Raw genomic sequence first — 14,378 nt, forward strand, 5'->3', positions numbered from 1 at the left:
CAGCACGGGGTGACTGTACAGTGCAGTATATAGGACATAAAGCATTGCGGCTACATTACATGACAGCACGGGGTGACTGTACAGTGCAGTATATAGGACATAAAGCATTGCGGCTACATTACATGACAGCACGGGGTGACTGTACAGTGCAGTATATAGGACATAGAGCATTGCGGCTACATTACATGACAGCACGGGGTGACTGTACAGTGCAGTATATAGGACATAAAGCATTGCGGCTACATTACATGACAGCACGGGGTGACTGTACAGTGCAGTATATAGGACATAAAGCATTGCGGCTACATTACATGACAGCACGGGGTGACTGTACAGTGCAGTATATAGGACATAAAGCATTGCGGCTACATTACATGACAGCACGGGGTGACTGTACAGTGCAGTATATAGGACATAAAGCATTGCGGCTACATTACATGACAGCACGGGGTGACTGTACAGTGCAGTATATAGGACATAAAGCATTGCGGCTACATTACATGACAGCACGGGGTGACTGTACAGTGCAGTATATAGGACATAAAGCATTGCGGCTACATTACATGACAGCACGGGGTGACTGTACAGTGCAGTATATAGGACATAAAGCATTGCGGCTACATTACATGACAGCACGGGGTGACTGTACAGTGCAGTATATAGGACATAAAGCATTGCGGCTACATTACATGACAGCACGGGGTGACTGTACAGTGCAGTATATAGGACATAAAGCATTGCGGCTACATTACATGACAGCACGGGGTGACTGTACAGTGCAGTATATAGGACATAAAGCATTGCGGCTACATTACATGACAGCACGGGGTGACTGTACAGTGCAGTATATAGGACATAAAGCATTGCGGCTACATTACATGACAGCACGGGGTGACTGTACAGTGCAGTATATAGGACATAAAGCATTGCGGCTACATTACATGACAGCACGGGGTGACTGTACAGTGCAGTATATAGGACATAAAGCATTGCGGCTACATTACATGACAGCACGGGGTGACTGTACAGTGCAGTATATAGGACATAAAGCATTGCGGCTACATTACATGACAGCACGGGGTGACTGTACAGTGCAGTATATAGGACATAAAGCATTGCGGCTACATTACATGACAGCACGGGGTGACTGTACAGTGCAGTATATAGGACATAAAGCATTGCGGCTACATTACATGACAGCACGGGGTGACTGTACAGTGCAGTATATAGGACATAAAGCATTGCGGCTACATTACATGACAGCACGGGGTGACTGTACAGTGCAGTATATAGGACATAAAGCATTGCGGCTACATTACATGACAGCACGGGGTGACTGTACAGTGCAGTATATAGGACATAAAGCATTGCGGCTACATTACATGACAGCACGGGGTGACTGTACAGTGCAGTATATAGGACATAAAGCATTGCGGCTACATTACATGACAGCACGGGGTGACTGTACAGTGCAGTATATAGGACATAAAGCATTGCGGCTACATTACATGACAGCACGGGGTGACTGTACAGTGCAGTATATAGGACATAAAGCATTGCGGCTACATTACATGACAGCACGGGGTGACTGTACAGTGCAGTATATAGGACATAAAGCATTGCGGCTACATTACATGACAGCACGGGGTGACTGTACAGTGCAGTATATAGGACATAAAGCATTGCGGCTACATTACATGACAGCACGGGGTGACTGTACAGTGCAGTATATAGGACATAAAGCATTGCGGCTACATTACATGACAGCACGGGGTGACTGTACAGTGCAGTATATAGGACATAAAGCATTGCGGCTACATTACATGACAGCACGGGGTGACTGTACAGTGCAGTATATAGGACATAAAGCATTGCGGCTACATTACATGACAGCACGGGGTGACTGTACAGTGCAGTATATAGGACATAAAGCATTGCGGCTACATTACATGACAGCACGGGGTGACTGTACAGTGCAGTATATAGGACATAAAGCATTGCGGCTACATTACATGACAGCACGGGGTGACTGTACAGTGCAGTATATAGGACATAAAGCATTGCGGCTACATTACATGACAGCACGGGGTGACTGTACAGTGCAGTATATAGGACATAAAGCATTGCGGCTACATTACATGACAGCACGGGGTGACTGTACAGTGCAGTATATAGGACATAAAGCATTGCGGCTACATTACATGACAGCACGGGGTGACTGTACAGTGCAGTATATAGGACATAAAGCATTGCGGCTACATTACATGACAGCACGGGGTGACTGTACAGTGCAGTATATAGGACATAAAGCATTGCGGCTACATTACATGACAGCACGGGGTGACTGTACAGTGCAGTATATAGGACATAAAGCATTGCGGCTACATTACATGACAGCACGGGGTGACTGTACAGTGCAGTATATAGGACATAAAGCATTGCGGCTACATTACATGACAGCACGGGGTGACTGTACAGTGCAGTATATAGGACATAAAGCATTGCGGCTACATTACATGACAGCACGGGGTGACTGTACAGTGCAGTATATAGGACATAAAGCATTGCGGCTACATTACATGACAGCACGGGGTGACTGTACAGTGCAGTATATAGGACATAAAGCATTGCGGCTACATTACATGACAGCACGGGGTGACTGTACAGTGCAGTATATAGGACATAAAGCATTGCGGCTACATTACATGACAGCACGGGGTGACTGTACAGTGCAGTATATAGGACATAAAGCATTGCGGCTACATTACATGACAGCACGGGGTGACTGTACAGTGCAGTATATAGGACATAAAGCATTGCGGCTACATTACATGACAGCACGGGGTGACTGTACAGTGCAGTATATAGGACATAAAGCATTGCGGCTACATTACATGACAGCACGGGGTGACTGTACAGTGCAGTATATAGGACATAAAGCATTGCGGCTACATTACATGACAGCACGGGGTGACTGTACAGTGCAGTATATAGGACATAGAGCATTGCGGCTACATTACATGACAGCACGGGGTGACTGTACAGTGCAGTATATAGGACATAAAGCATTGCGGCTACATTACATGACAGCACGGGGTGACTGTACAGTGCAGTATATAGGACATAAAGCATTGCGGCTACATTACATGACAGCACGGGGTGACTGTACAGTGCAGTATATAGGACATAAAGCATTGCGGCTACATTACATGACAGCACGGGGTGACTGTACAGTGCAGTATATAGGACATAAAGCATTGCGGCTACATTACATGACAGCACGGGGTGACTGTACAGTGCAGTATATAGGACATAAAGCATTGCGGCTACATTACATGACAGCACGGGGTGACTGTACAGTGCAGTATATAGGACATAGAGCATTGCGGCTACATTACATGACAGCACGGGGTGACTGTACAGTGCAGTATATAGGACATAAAGCATTGCGGCTACATTACATGACAGCACGGGCTGACTGTACAGTGCAGTATATAGGACATAAAGCATTGCGGCTACATTACATGACAGCACGGGGTGACTGTACAGTGCAGTATATAGGACATAAAGCATTGCGGCTACATCACATGACAGCACGGGCTGACTGTACAGTGCAGTATATAGGACATAAAGCATTGCGGCTACATCACATGACAGCACGGGGTGACTGTACAGTGCAGTATATAGGACATAAAGCATTGCGGCTACATTACATGACAGCACGGGGTGACTGTACAGTGCAGTATATAGGACATAAAGCATTGCGGCTACATTACATGACAGCACGGGGTGACTGTACAGTGCAGTATATAGGACATAAAGCATTGCGGCTACATTACATGACAGCACGGGGTGACTGTACAGTGCAGTATATAGGACATAAAGCATTGCGGCTACATTACATGACAGCACGGGGTGACTGTACAGTGCAGTATATAGGACATAAAGCATTGCGGCTACATTACATGACAGCACGGGGTGACTGTACAGTGCAGTATATAGGACATAGAGCATTGCGGCTACATTACATGACAGCACGGGGTGACTGTACAGTGCAGTATATAGGACATAAAGCATTGCGGCTACATTACATGACAGCACGGGGTGACTGTACAGTGCAGTATATAGGACATAAAGCATTGCGGCTACATTACATGACAGCACGGGGTGACTGTACAGTGCAGTATATAGGACATAAAGCATTGCGGCTACATTACATGACAGCACGGGGTGACTGTACAGTGCAGTATATAGGACATAAAGCATTGCGGCTACATTACATGACAGCACGGGGTGACTGTACAGTGCAGTATATAGGACATAAAGCATTGCGGCTACATTACATGACAGCACGGGGTGACTGTACAGTGCAGTATATAGGACATAAAGCATTGCGGCTACATTACATGACAGCACGGGGTGACTGTACAGTGCAGTATATAGGACATAAAGCATTGCGGCTACATTACATGACAGCACGGGGTGACTGTACAGTGCAGTATATAGGACATAAAGCATTGCGGCTACATTACATGACAGCACGGGGTGACTGTACAGTGCAGTATATAGGACATAAAGCATTGCGGCTACATTACATGACAGCACGGGGTGACTGTACAGTGCAGTATATAGGACATAAAGCATTGCGGCTACATTACATGACAGCACGGGGTGACTGTACAGTGCAGTATATAGGACATAAAGCATTGCGGCTACATTACATGACAGCACGGGGTGACTGTACAGTGCAGTATATAGGACATAAAGCATTGCGGCTACATTACATGACAGCACGGGGTGACTGTGGGATCACACAATAGCCATCACTTACCTGTCAGTTTATCTCGCACCCGGTTAATAATCTGTATAGCTTTTTTATTCAAAGCTTCCGGCTGAACCAAACAATCACCGACTGCAAGGATAAAGAAGCAGATGTTATATTCCAGAAGCACAGGGACGTCCAATTCACAAGGTTCCCAAACGTGGTCCTCACAGCGCCCTAACGGTATATCCATGCATGGCCACACGTCAATTAGATTTACCCATCGGTGGTGAGCCATGCATAGCCTTAAAACCTGGACTGTCAGGGAACCTCTGACACAAACAATCCAACATCAACATTCACTAAAATACTCTCCCTTAATCTGCATATTCTCTACACAAAGCCTATAAATAGGACAGAGGTCCACGTCATACCTCCTACAGGACCCAAGCTACCTACCTATGAAGAAGAGGCGGAGCTATCAGTCACTCCAGCCTATGAATAGGACAGAGGTCCACGTCATACCTCCTACAGGACCCAAGCTACCTACCTATGAAGAAGAGGCGGAGCTATCAGTCACTCCAGCCTATAAATAGGACAGAGGTCCACGTCATACCTCCTACAGGACCCAAGCTACCTACCTATGAAGAAGAGGCGGAGCTATCAGTCACTCCAGCCTATAAATAGGACAGAGGTCCACGTCATACCTCCTACAGGACCCAAGCTACCTACCTATGAAGAAGAGGCGGAGCTATCAGTCACTCCAGCCTATGACTAGGACAGAGGTCCACGTCATACCTCCTGCAAGACCCAAGCTACCTACCTATGAAGAAGAGGCGGAGCTATCAGTCACTCCAGCCTATGAATAGGACAGAGGTCCATGTCATACCTCCTACAGGACCCAAGCTACCCATCTATGAAGAAGAGGCAGAGCTATCAGTCACTCCAGCCTATGAATAGGACAGAGGTCCACGTCATACCTCCTACAGGACCCAAGCTACCCATCTATGAAGAAGAGGCAGAGCTATCAGTCACTCCAGCCTATGAATAGGACAAAGGTCCATGTCATACCTCCTACAGGACCCAAGCTACCCATCTATGAAGAAGAGGCAGAGCTATCAGTCACTCCAGCCTATGAATAGGACAGAGGTCCACGTCATACCTCCTACAGGACCCAAGCTACCTACCTATGAAGAAGAGGCAGAGCTATCAGTCACTCCAGCCTATAAATAGGACAGAGGTCCACGTCATACCTCCTGCAAGACCCAAGCTACCTACCTATGAAGAAGAGGCAGAGCTATCAGTCACTCCAGCCTATGAATAGGACAGAGGTCCCCGTCATACCTCCTGCAAGACCCAAGCTACCTACCTATGAAGAAGAGGAGGAGCTATCAGTCACTCCAGCCTATGAATAGGACAGAGGTCCCCGTCATACCTCCTGCAAGACCCAAGCTACCTACCTATGAAGAGGAGGAGGAGCTATCAGTCACTCCAGCCTATGAATAGGATAGAGGTCCCCGTCATACCTCCTGCAAGACCCAAGCTACCTACCTATGAAGAAGAGGCGGAGCTATCAGTCACTCCAGCCTACGAATAGGACAGAGGTCCCCGTCATACCTCCTACAGGACCCAAGCTACCTACCTATGAAGAGGCAGAGCTATCAGTCACTCCAGCCTACGAATAGGACAGAGGTCCACGTCATACCTCCTACAGGAACCAAGCTACCTACCTATGAAGAAGAGGCAGAGCTATTATCAGTCACTCCAGCCTATGAATAGGACAGAGGTCCATATCATACCTCCTACAGGACCCAATTACCTACCTATAAAGAAGAGGCAGAGCTATTATCAGTCACTCCAGCCTATGAATAGGACAGAGGTCTACGTCATACCTCCTACAGTACTCAAGCTACCTACCTATGAAGAAGAGGCGGAGCTATCAGTCACTCCAGCCTATGAATAGGACAGAGGTCCACGTCATACCTCCTACAGGACCCAAACTAGCTACCTATGAAGAGGCAGAGCTATCAGTCACTCCAGCCTATGAATAGGACATAGGTCCACGTCATACCTCCTGCAGAACCCAAGCTACCTACCTATGAAGAGGCGGAGCTATCAGTCACTATAGCCTATGAATAGGACATAGGTCCACGTCATACCTCCTGCAGGACCCAAACTACCTACCTATGAAGAGGCGGAGCTATTATCAGTCACTCCAGCCTAAGAATAGGACAGAGGTCCCCATCATAACTCCTGCAAGACCCAAGCTACCTACCTTTGAAGAAGAGGCAGAGCTATTATCAGTCACTCCAGCCTATGAATAGGACATAGGTCCACGTCATACCTCCTGCAGGACCCAAGCTACCTATCTATGAAGAGGCGGAGCTATTATCAGTCACTCCAGCCTATGAATAGGACAGAGGTCCACGTCATACCTCCTGCAGGACCCAAGTTACCCAATCCATTCCCACAGCTGGTGTACACACTCAATGCATGCTTACAGAGAGTGAATGGGGAAATACACCCCAGCAGAAGTCAGCTTAGTTGTAGCAACTTTGTGCACTTGGTGGTCATGTAGCATCTGACCCTCTTACCAGGAAGCCGTTCCTCGTGTTGGGGGTAACTAAGAAGTCCAGCAGAGCTGGATGCAGTGGAATAAACATCCCCAACATAGTTATAGACTGAACAAGTCCCGTGCCACCACCAATAAGAGGTTCTCATGTACAGTACTGTGCAAAAGTTTTAGGCAGGTGTGGAAAAATTGCACAAAGTAAGAATGCTTTAAAAATAGAAGCGTTAATAATTTATCTTTATCAATTAACAAAATGCAAAGTTAACAAACAGAAAAGAAATCTAAATCAAATCAATATTTGGTGGGACCACCCTTTGTCTTCAGAACAGCATCAATGCTTCTAGGTACACTTGCACACATTTTTTGGGAGGAACTCGTCAGGGAAGTTGTTCCAAACATCTTGGAAACCTGACCTCAGATCTTCTGTGGATGTAGGCATGCTCAAATCCTTCTGTCTCTTCATGTAATCCCAGACAGACCTGCTGATGTTGAGATCAGGGCTCTGTGGGGGCCATATCATCACTTCCAGGACTCCTTGTTCTTCTTTATGCTGAAGATAGTCCTTGATGACATTGGCTGTATATTTGGGGCCGCTGTGCTGCTGCAGAATAAATTTGGAGCCAATCAGATGCCTCTCTGATGGTACTGCATGATGGATAAGTACATGCTTGTATTTCTCAGTACTGAGGACACCAGTAATCCTGACCAAATCCATGTGCTGAAATGCAGCCCCAGACTTCACTCGTCTGCAGACACTGATTATTATATCGCTCTCCAGCCCTTTCGTGAACAAACTTCCTTCTGTTACTGCCAAATACGTCACATGTTCACTCATCAGTCCAGAGCACCTGCCGCCATTTTTCTGCAGCCCAGTGCCTATGTTCTCGTGCATAGTCGAGTCGCTTGGCCTTGTTTGGCCGCAATTCTTCCACGAAGACCACTTCTGGACAGACTTCTCCGAGCAGTAGATGGGTGTACCGGAGACCCACTGGTTTCTGATGGCAGTGTTGGACCTCTTCTGATTTGTTACACGTGTCTGTTCTGTTTTCTTGTAGTATGTATCTCTGCCACTAGGGGTCATCAGGCCTCTTTCTTTGACTGTTGTATAAAGGCCCATACACACTAGAAGATTTTTCCCTTAGATATGAGCAATATCGACGGTTGTGAACGATCAGATAGTTATAGTGTGTACATAGCAAACGCTGAACGACGTGCGCACCTGTGGTCGTTTGAAGCGGGACGTCAGTCGTCCATGCAGGCAGCTCTATCCCAGATCGTTCGTCGTTCAGATAGTCTGTAAAATCGCTCAATGTGCGCTCAATCTAGTCTGTCAGGGGAAATCGCTCATCTTCCAAGTCTTCTAATGTGTATGGGCCTCTCGTCTTACCTGAGGTGCTACCCTCCTGACTCTGTGATGTGGCTAGGTGATAATTAATCAATAATTACCAACATGGACAACACCTGACATCTCCTCCTGATAGGTTCCAGAACTCAGGGCTGCTAATTGCTGTTTCTGGTCTTAGAGGAAGAGGTGGCTGCAATGTGTTTCCTGGACTCTGTTCCTGTATTCCGCCATATCCTGCACCACGGCAAGGGTCACCACGGCAAGGGTCACCGCGGCAAGGGTCACCACGGCAAGGGTCACCACGGCAAGGGTCACCACGGCAAGGGTCACCACGGCAAGGATTGGGTTTCATACCAACCCTGTGTTTTTGTGCCTGGACCTGGTTGTTATTATTATTATATACTTTTCTGCAATATTTCTTGTTCTGGACTTTGGGGCAGATGTATTAAACCTTTAGAAGTGATAAGTGGAAGGAGATAATGCACCAGCCAATCAGCTCCTATCACTTTACATATTGGAGCTGATTGGCTGGTGCGTTATCACTACTTTATCACTTCTCCAGGCTTAATACATCTGCCCCCCAATCTGATAACCACCATCTATCACCTGCCATTCATCCTGGTTCACTTGTCATTCCATTCCTAGAGCTGCTTGGCCACTGAAGGCTCACTCGCCCCAAATCTAGCTCACGGGCATGGGAACCATCAGTGATACCACTATGCCCAGAGGGCTATGGAGACTGGTGACTGACTGCGGCAGTGACATAGTGATGTCGCTCATTGTACGTTTATTTATAGTGCTGTGTCCCAGCTCCATCGATGATTGTAATGATTTCTTGTAGAGAGCTGTGCATCAGAGACGCGGAGTCCATCGTTTTCTGTGTTCACATATCTGATTAATGTAGAGATCATGTAAAAAAGCAGTTCTTAAACTACAAGAATCATTTGATTTTACATTAGAGACATCACTAGTGTTCATTCTAGCACCCTGCACCTTTCAAAACACATGCAGGTCCTCTTTCCTGCCTGGGGTGTCACTCTCTGCTCTGGTGCTTCTCAGAACACTCTGCTCGGTATCTCAGCACAAAAATACAGTCCAAAATGTGCTGAGAAGCACCAGAGCAGAGAGCGCCACCCCAGGCAGGAAAGAGGAACTGCACGTGTTTTGAAAGGTGCAGGGTGCTAGAATGAAAGCTACATCACACATGTGCAATGGAGGTTTTCAAAAGCGACACCTGGTGGACAAACACCAGTATTGCACCCGATGGAGACTTACTTCATTCCACTGTGGCTGAATACACCACGCTGTGACAAGGCGCAGGCACGCGTAATGCGACTAGTTTTTTCGCACAACACGCCACACGGAGCATCGATGAGCATGGCTACATCTGTAGTTCAGTCTGTAGCTGGCTGCTCTCTCTTTAGTAATGTCTTGTTTGCTAATCACCATGCTACATCTGTGATTACATGCCTTGTCTATGTATATCAGCATCACCCCACCTTTACCTCCATTTCCTGCCTCCTGTGTTCTTCCTAAATAAACTCATGTTTTGTATCATTGCAATCACCTGGACTGTCATTTCGCTGCACTCCTGGGGAAAATCATAACACGATTTCCAGGGGAAGTAAGTATGTCCTCTGATGCACAAGGTTCCCTGGCCAACCGCTGCGTCCATGGTCCTCAACGTTCCCGTTTCTTTGCGCTTTTTCAAGAGCTTGAACAGCACATCTAGAAACCCTGGTCTGCTTGGGAGAGACCTGGCTGATGCAGTATAACTACCCTGCGTCTTGTTGCTGTGCTCAGTCTTGCCATGGTGTATGACCTGTGACATGAAACCACCTGCCACAACCTCACCTTTGTAGCAGAGTTTGGCTGTTCCTCACCCAGTTTTAATCCACCTACACAGCTGTTTCTGTTTCAGTTAATGACTGTGTTTCAACCTACATATGATGATCATTATCACCTGTTTGGTATGATTGGTTAATCATCCACCTGACTATAATCCTACAAAATCCCTGACTGTGTGCAAGTGTACCTAGAAGAATTGATGCTGTTCTGAAGACAATCGGCGGGATATAATGGAGTCCACAATCGCCGGAGGTGTGGGATGTTGGACGATCTCAAATGTTTTTTTAAAGGAGCAATTACTGGGTGTGGTATGCGTGGCCGCCAGTCAGGAGACCTCCACCGGTCAATTCCCACACTAAGGGTGTTGAGAATAATCCCTGTTGGTTGTCATGCCGGCAGTCAGGATAGTGAGGGGGCGGGATGTAGGGGGAGGTACTGTGTCCGGCGGTCACATAACTACATCCCCCAAATACTGATAAGTTTTACATTTCTCTACTGATCATTAACTTTGCATTTTGTTCATTGCTAAAAAACTATGAATACTTAGAGAACATTCTTACTGTGCAGCATTATTTGTTGTTACACCTGCACAGTGCTGTATATACGCTGGGAGAGAGAGTGCCCCAGCACTGTCCACGTGATACACCCCCATACAGATAGGGTGCGGGGCAGGTTCTGAATACCCCAGCCACCATGCAGGTGGAGGAACACTGAATCTCACGGGGTCGTGGCCCTCTAGCAATGGGGTCAGATACGTCTCGGGGGCACTGAATATACGTTAGTCTAGGTAGGGGGTCCCACGTGACCCCTACCCACTGAATGGTTTACATGCTTTTAATATTGGAGGTGATTCAGACCTGATCGCTGGGCTGCTGACTTTGCTGTCCCGCGTTCATATAGTCGCCGCCCCCAGGGGAGTGTAAATTCGCCGTGCAAGTGTGTGATCCCATGCGTACCCCGAGCTGCAAACGCCACTGTGTGCGTTGTGTGCGCAGCCCAGGACTTACTCCTCCAGTGCGATGAGAACAGGCTGATCGGGGCCAGAGCGGACATCAGACACCCGCCCTGGGAACGCCTGCGGACAGCAGCGATGAGGACTGAATCCCCCCCTTTGTTTTTATGCGAGTGTGATGTGAAAAATAAGATTTTACTTACCGGTAAATCTATTTCTCGTAGTCCGTAGTGGATGCTGGGGACTCCGTAAGGACCATGGGGAATAGACGGGCTCCGCAGGAGACAGGGCACTTTAAGAAAGATTTAGTACTACTGGTGTGCACTGGCTCCTCCCTCTATGCCCCTCCTCCAGACCTCAGTTAGAGAAACTGTGCCCGGAAGAGCTGACAGTACAAGGAAAGGATTTTGGAATCCAGGGTAAGACTCATACCAGTCACACTAATCACACCATATAACTTGTGATAAACTTACCCAGTTAACAGTATGAACAACAACGGAGCATCAGACCAACCCTGATGTAACCACAACATAACCCTTATTTAAGCAATAACTATATACAAGTATTGCAGAAGAAGTCCGCACTTGGGATGGGCGCCCAGCATCCACTACGGACTACGAGAAATAGATTTACCGGTAAGTAAAATCTTATTTTCTCTAACGTCCTAGTGGATGCTGGGGACTCCGTAAGGACCATGGGGATTATACCAAAGCTCCCAAACGGGCGGGAGAGTGCGGACGACTCTGCAGCACCGAATGAGCAAACACAAGGTCCTCCTCAGCCAGGGTATCAAACTTGTAGAACTTTGCAAAGGTGTTTGAACCTGACCAAGTAGCCGCTCGGCAAAGCTGTAATGCAGAGACCCCTCGGGCAGCCGCCCAAGAAGAGCCCACCTTCCTTGTGGAATGGGCTTTCACTGATTTAGGCAGCGGCAATCCAGCCGCAGAATGAGCCTGCTGAATCGTGTTACAGATCCAGCGAGCAATAGTTTGCTTTGAAGCAGGCGCCCCAAGCTAGTTGGAAGCATACAGGATAAACAAAGATTCTGCTTTCCTGACCCTAGCCGTTCTGGCTACATAAACCTTCAAAGCCCTGACCACATCCAGTAACTCGGAAACCTCCAAGTCAGTAGTAGCCACAGGCACCACAATAGGTTGGTTTATATGAAAGAATGAAACCACTTTCGGCAGAAATTGTGGGCGGGTCCGCAATTCTGCTCTATCCGCATGGAAAACCAGATAAGGGCTTTTATGTGACAAAGCCGCCAACTCTGACACACGCCTAGCCGAAGCCAAGGCTAATAGCATGACCACCTTCCACGTGAGATATTTCAATTCCACCGTCTTGAGTGGTTCAAACCAGTGTGATTTCAGGAAACTCAACACCACGTTAAGATCCCAAGGTGCCACTGGAGGCACAAAAGGGGGCTAAATATGCAGCACTCCCTTTACAAACGTCTGAACTTCAGGCATAGAAGCCAGTTCTTTTTTAAAGAAAATGGATAGGGCCGAAATCTGGACCTTAATGGAACCCAATTTTAGGCCCAAAGTCACTCCCGACTGTAGGAAGTGAAGGAAACGGCCCAGCTGGAATTCCTCCGTAGGGGCATTCCTGGCCTCATACCAAGCAACATATTTTCGCCATATACGGTGATAATGTTGAGCCGTCACGTCCTTCCTAGCCTTTATCAGCGTAGGAATGACCTCATCCGGAATGCCTTTTTCTGCTAGGATCCGGCATTCAACCGCCATGCCGTCAAACGCAGCCGCGGTAAGTCTTGGAACAGACAGGGCCCCTGTTGCAACAAGTCCTGTCTTAGAGGCAGAGGCCACGGGTCCTCTGTGAGCATTTCTTGCAGATCTGGATACCAGGTCCTTCTTGGCCAATCCGGAACAATGAGTATTGTTCTCACTCCTCTTTTTCTTATGATTCTCAGCACCTTGGGTATGAGAGGAAGAGGAGGCAACACATAAACCGACTGGAACACCCACGGCATCACCAGTGCGTCCACAGCTATCGCCTGAGGGTCTCTTGACCTGGCGCAATACTTCTGTAGCTTTTTGTTGAGGCGGGATGCCATCATGTCCACCTGTGGCAGTTCCCACCAACTTGTAACGTGCGTGAAGACTTCTTGATGAAGTACCCATTCTCCCAGGTGGAGGTCGTGCCTGCTGAGGAAGTCTGCTTCCCAGTTGTCCACTCCCGGAATGAACACTGCTGACAGTGCGCTTACGTGATTCTCCGCCCAGCGAAGAATTCTGGTGGCTTCTACCATCGCCACCCTGCTCCTTGTGCCGCCTTGGCGGTTTACATGAGCCACTGTGGTGATGTTGTCTGACTGAATCAGAACCGGTTGGTCGCGAAGTAGGGACTCCGCTTGGCGAAGGGCGTTGTATATGGCCCTTAGTTCCAGGATGTTGATGTGGAGGCAAGTCTCCTGACTTGACCACAGACCTTGGAAATTTCTTCCCTGTGTGACTGCCCCCCACCCTCGGTGGCTTGCATCCGTGGTCACCAGGACCCAGTCCTGAATGCTGAATCTGCGGCCCTCGAGGAGGTGAGCACTCTGCAGCAACCACAGAAGAGACACCCTGGCCCTGGGGGATAGGGTGATTAACCGATGCATCTGAAGATGTGATCCGGACCATTTGTCCAGTAGATCCCATTGAAAGGTCCTCGCATGGAACCTGCCGAAGGGAATGGCCTCGTATGATGCCACCATCTTTCCCAGGACTCGCGTGCAGTGATGCACCGACACCTGTTTTGGTTTCAATAGGTTTCTGACCAGTGTCATGAGTTCCTGAGCCTTCTCCATCGGGAGATAAACCCTCTTCTGGTCTGTGTCCAGAATCATGCCCAGGAAAGGCAGACGAGTCGTAGGAATCAACTGCGACTTTGG

General features: G+C 48.0%; 1 protein-coding gene across 5 annotated transcripts in view; it reads right to left on the reverse strand.

The window, feature by feature from the left end:
* MTOR (mechanistic target of rapamycin kinase) overlaps window positions 1-14,378 on the reverse strand; it is a 634,684-nt gene that overhangs the window by 10,702 nt on the left and 609,604 nt on the right. For all 5 annotated transcript variants that reach the window (XM_063948692.1, XM_063948690.1, XM_063948689.1 and 2 more), the window contains exon 57: window positions 4,832-4,912. In XM_063948692.1, the coding sequence (XP_063804762.1) occupies window positions 4,832-4,912 (81 nt within the window). The remainder of the gene's footprint in view (window positions 1-4,831; window positions 4,913-14,378) is intronic.

The sequence above is a fragment of the Pseudophryne corroboree genome (genome assembly GCF_028390025.1).
Source record: "Pseudophryne corroboree isolate aPseCor3 chromosome 10 unlocalized genomic scaffold, aPseCor3.hap2 SUPER_10_unloc_2, whole genome shotgun sequence".
NCBI classification, from domain to species: Eukaryota; Metazoa; Chordata; class Amphibia; order Anura; family Myobatrachidae; genus Pseudophryne; species Pseudophryne corroboree.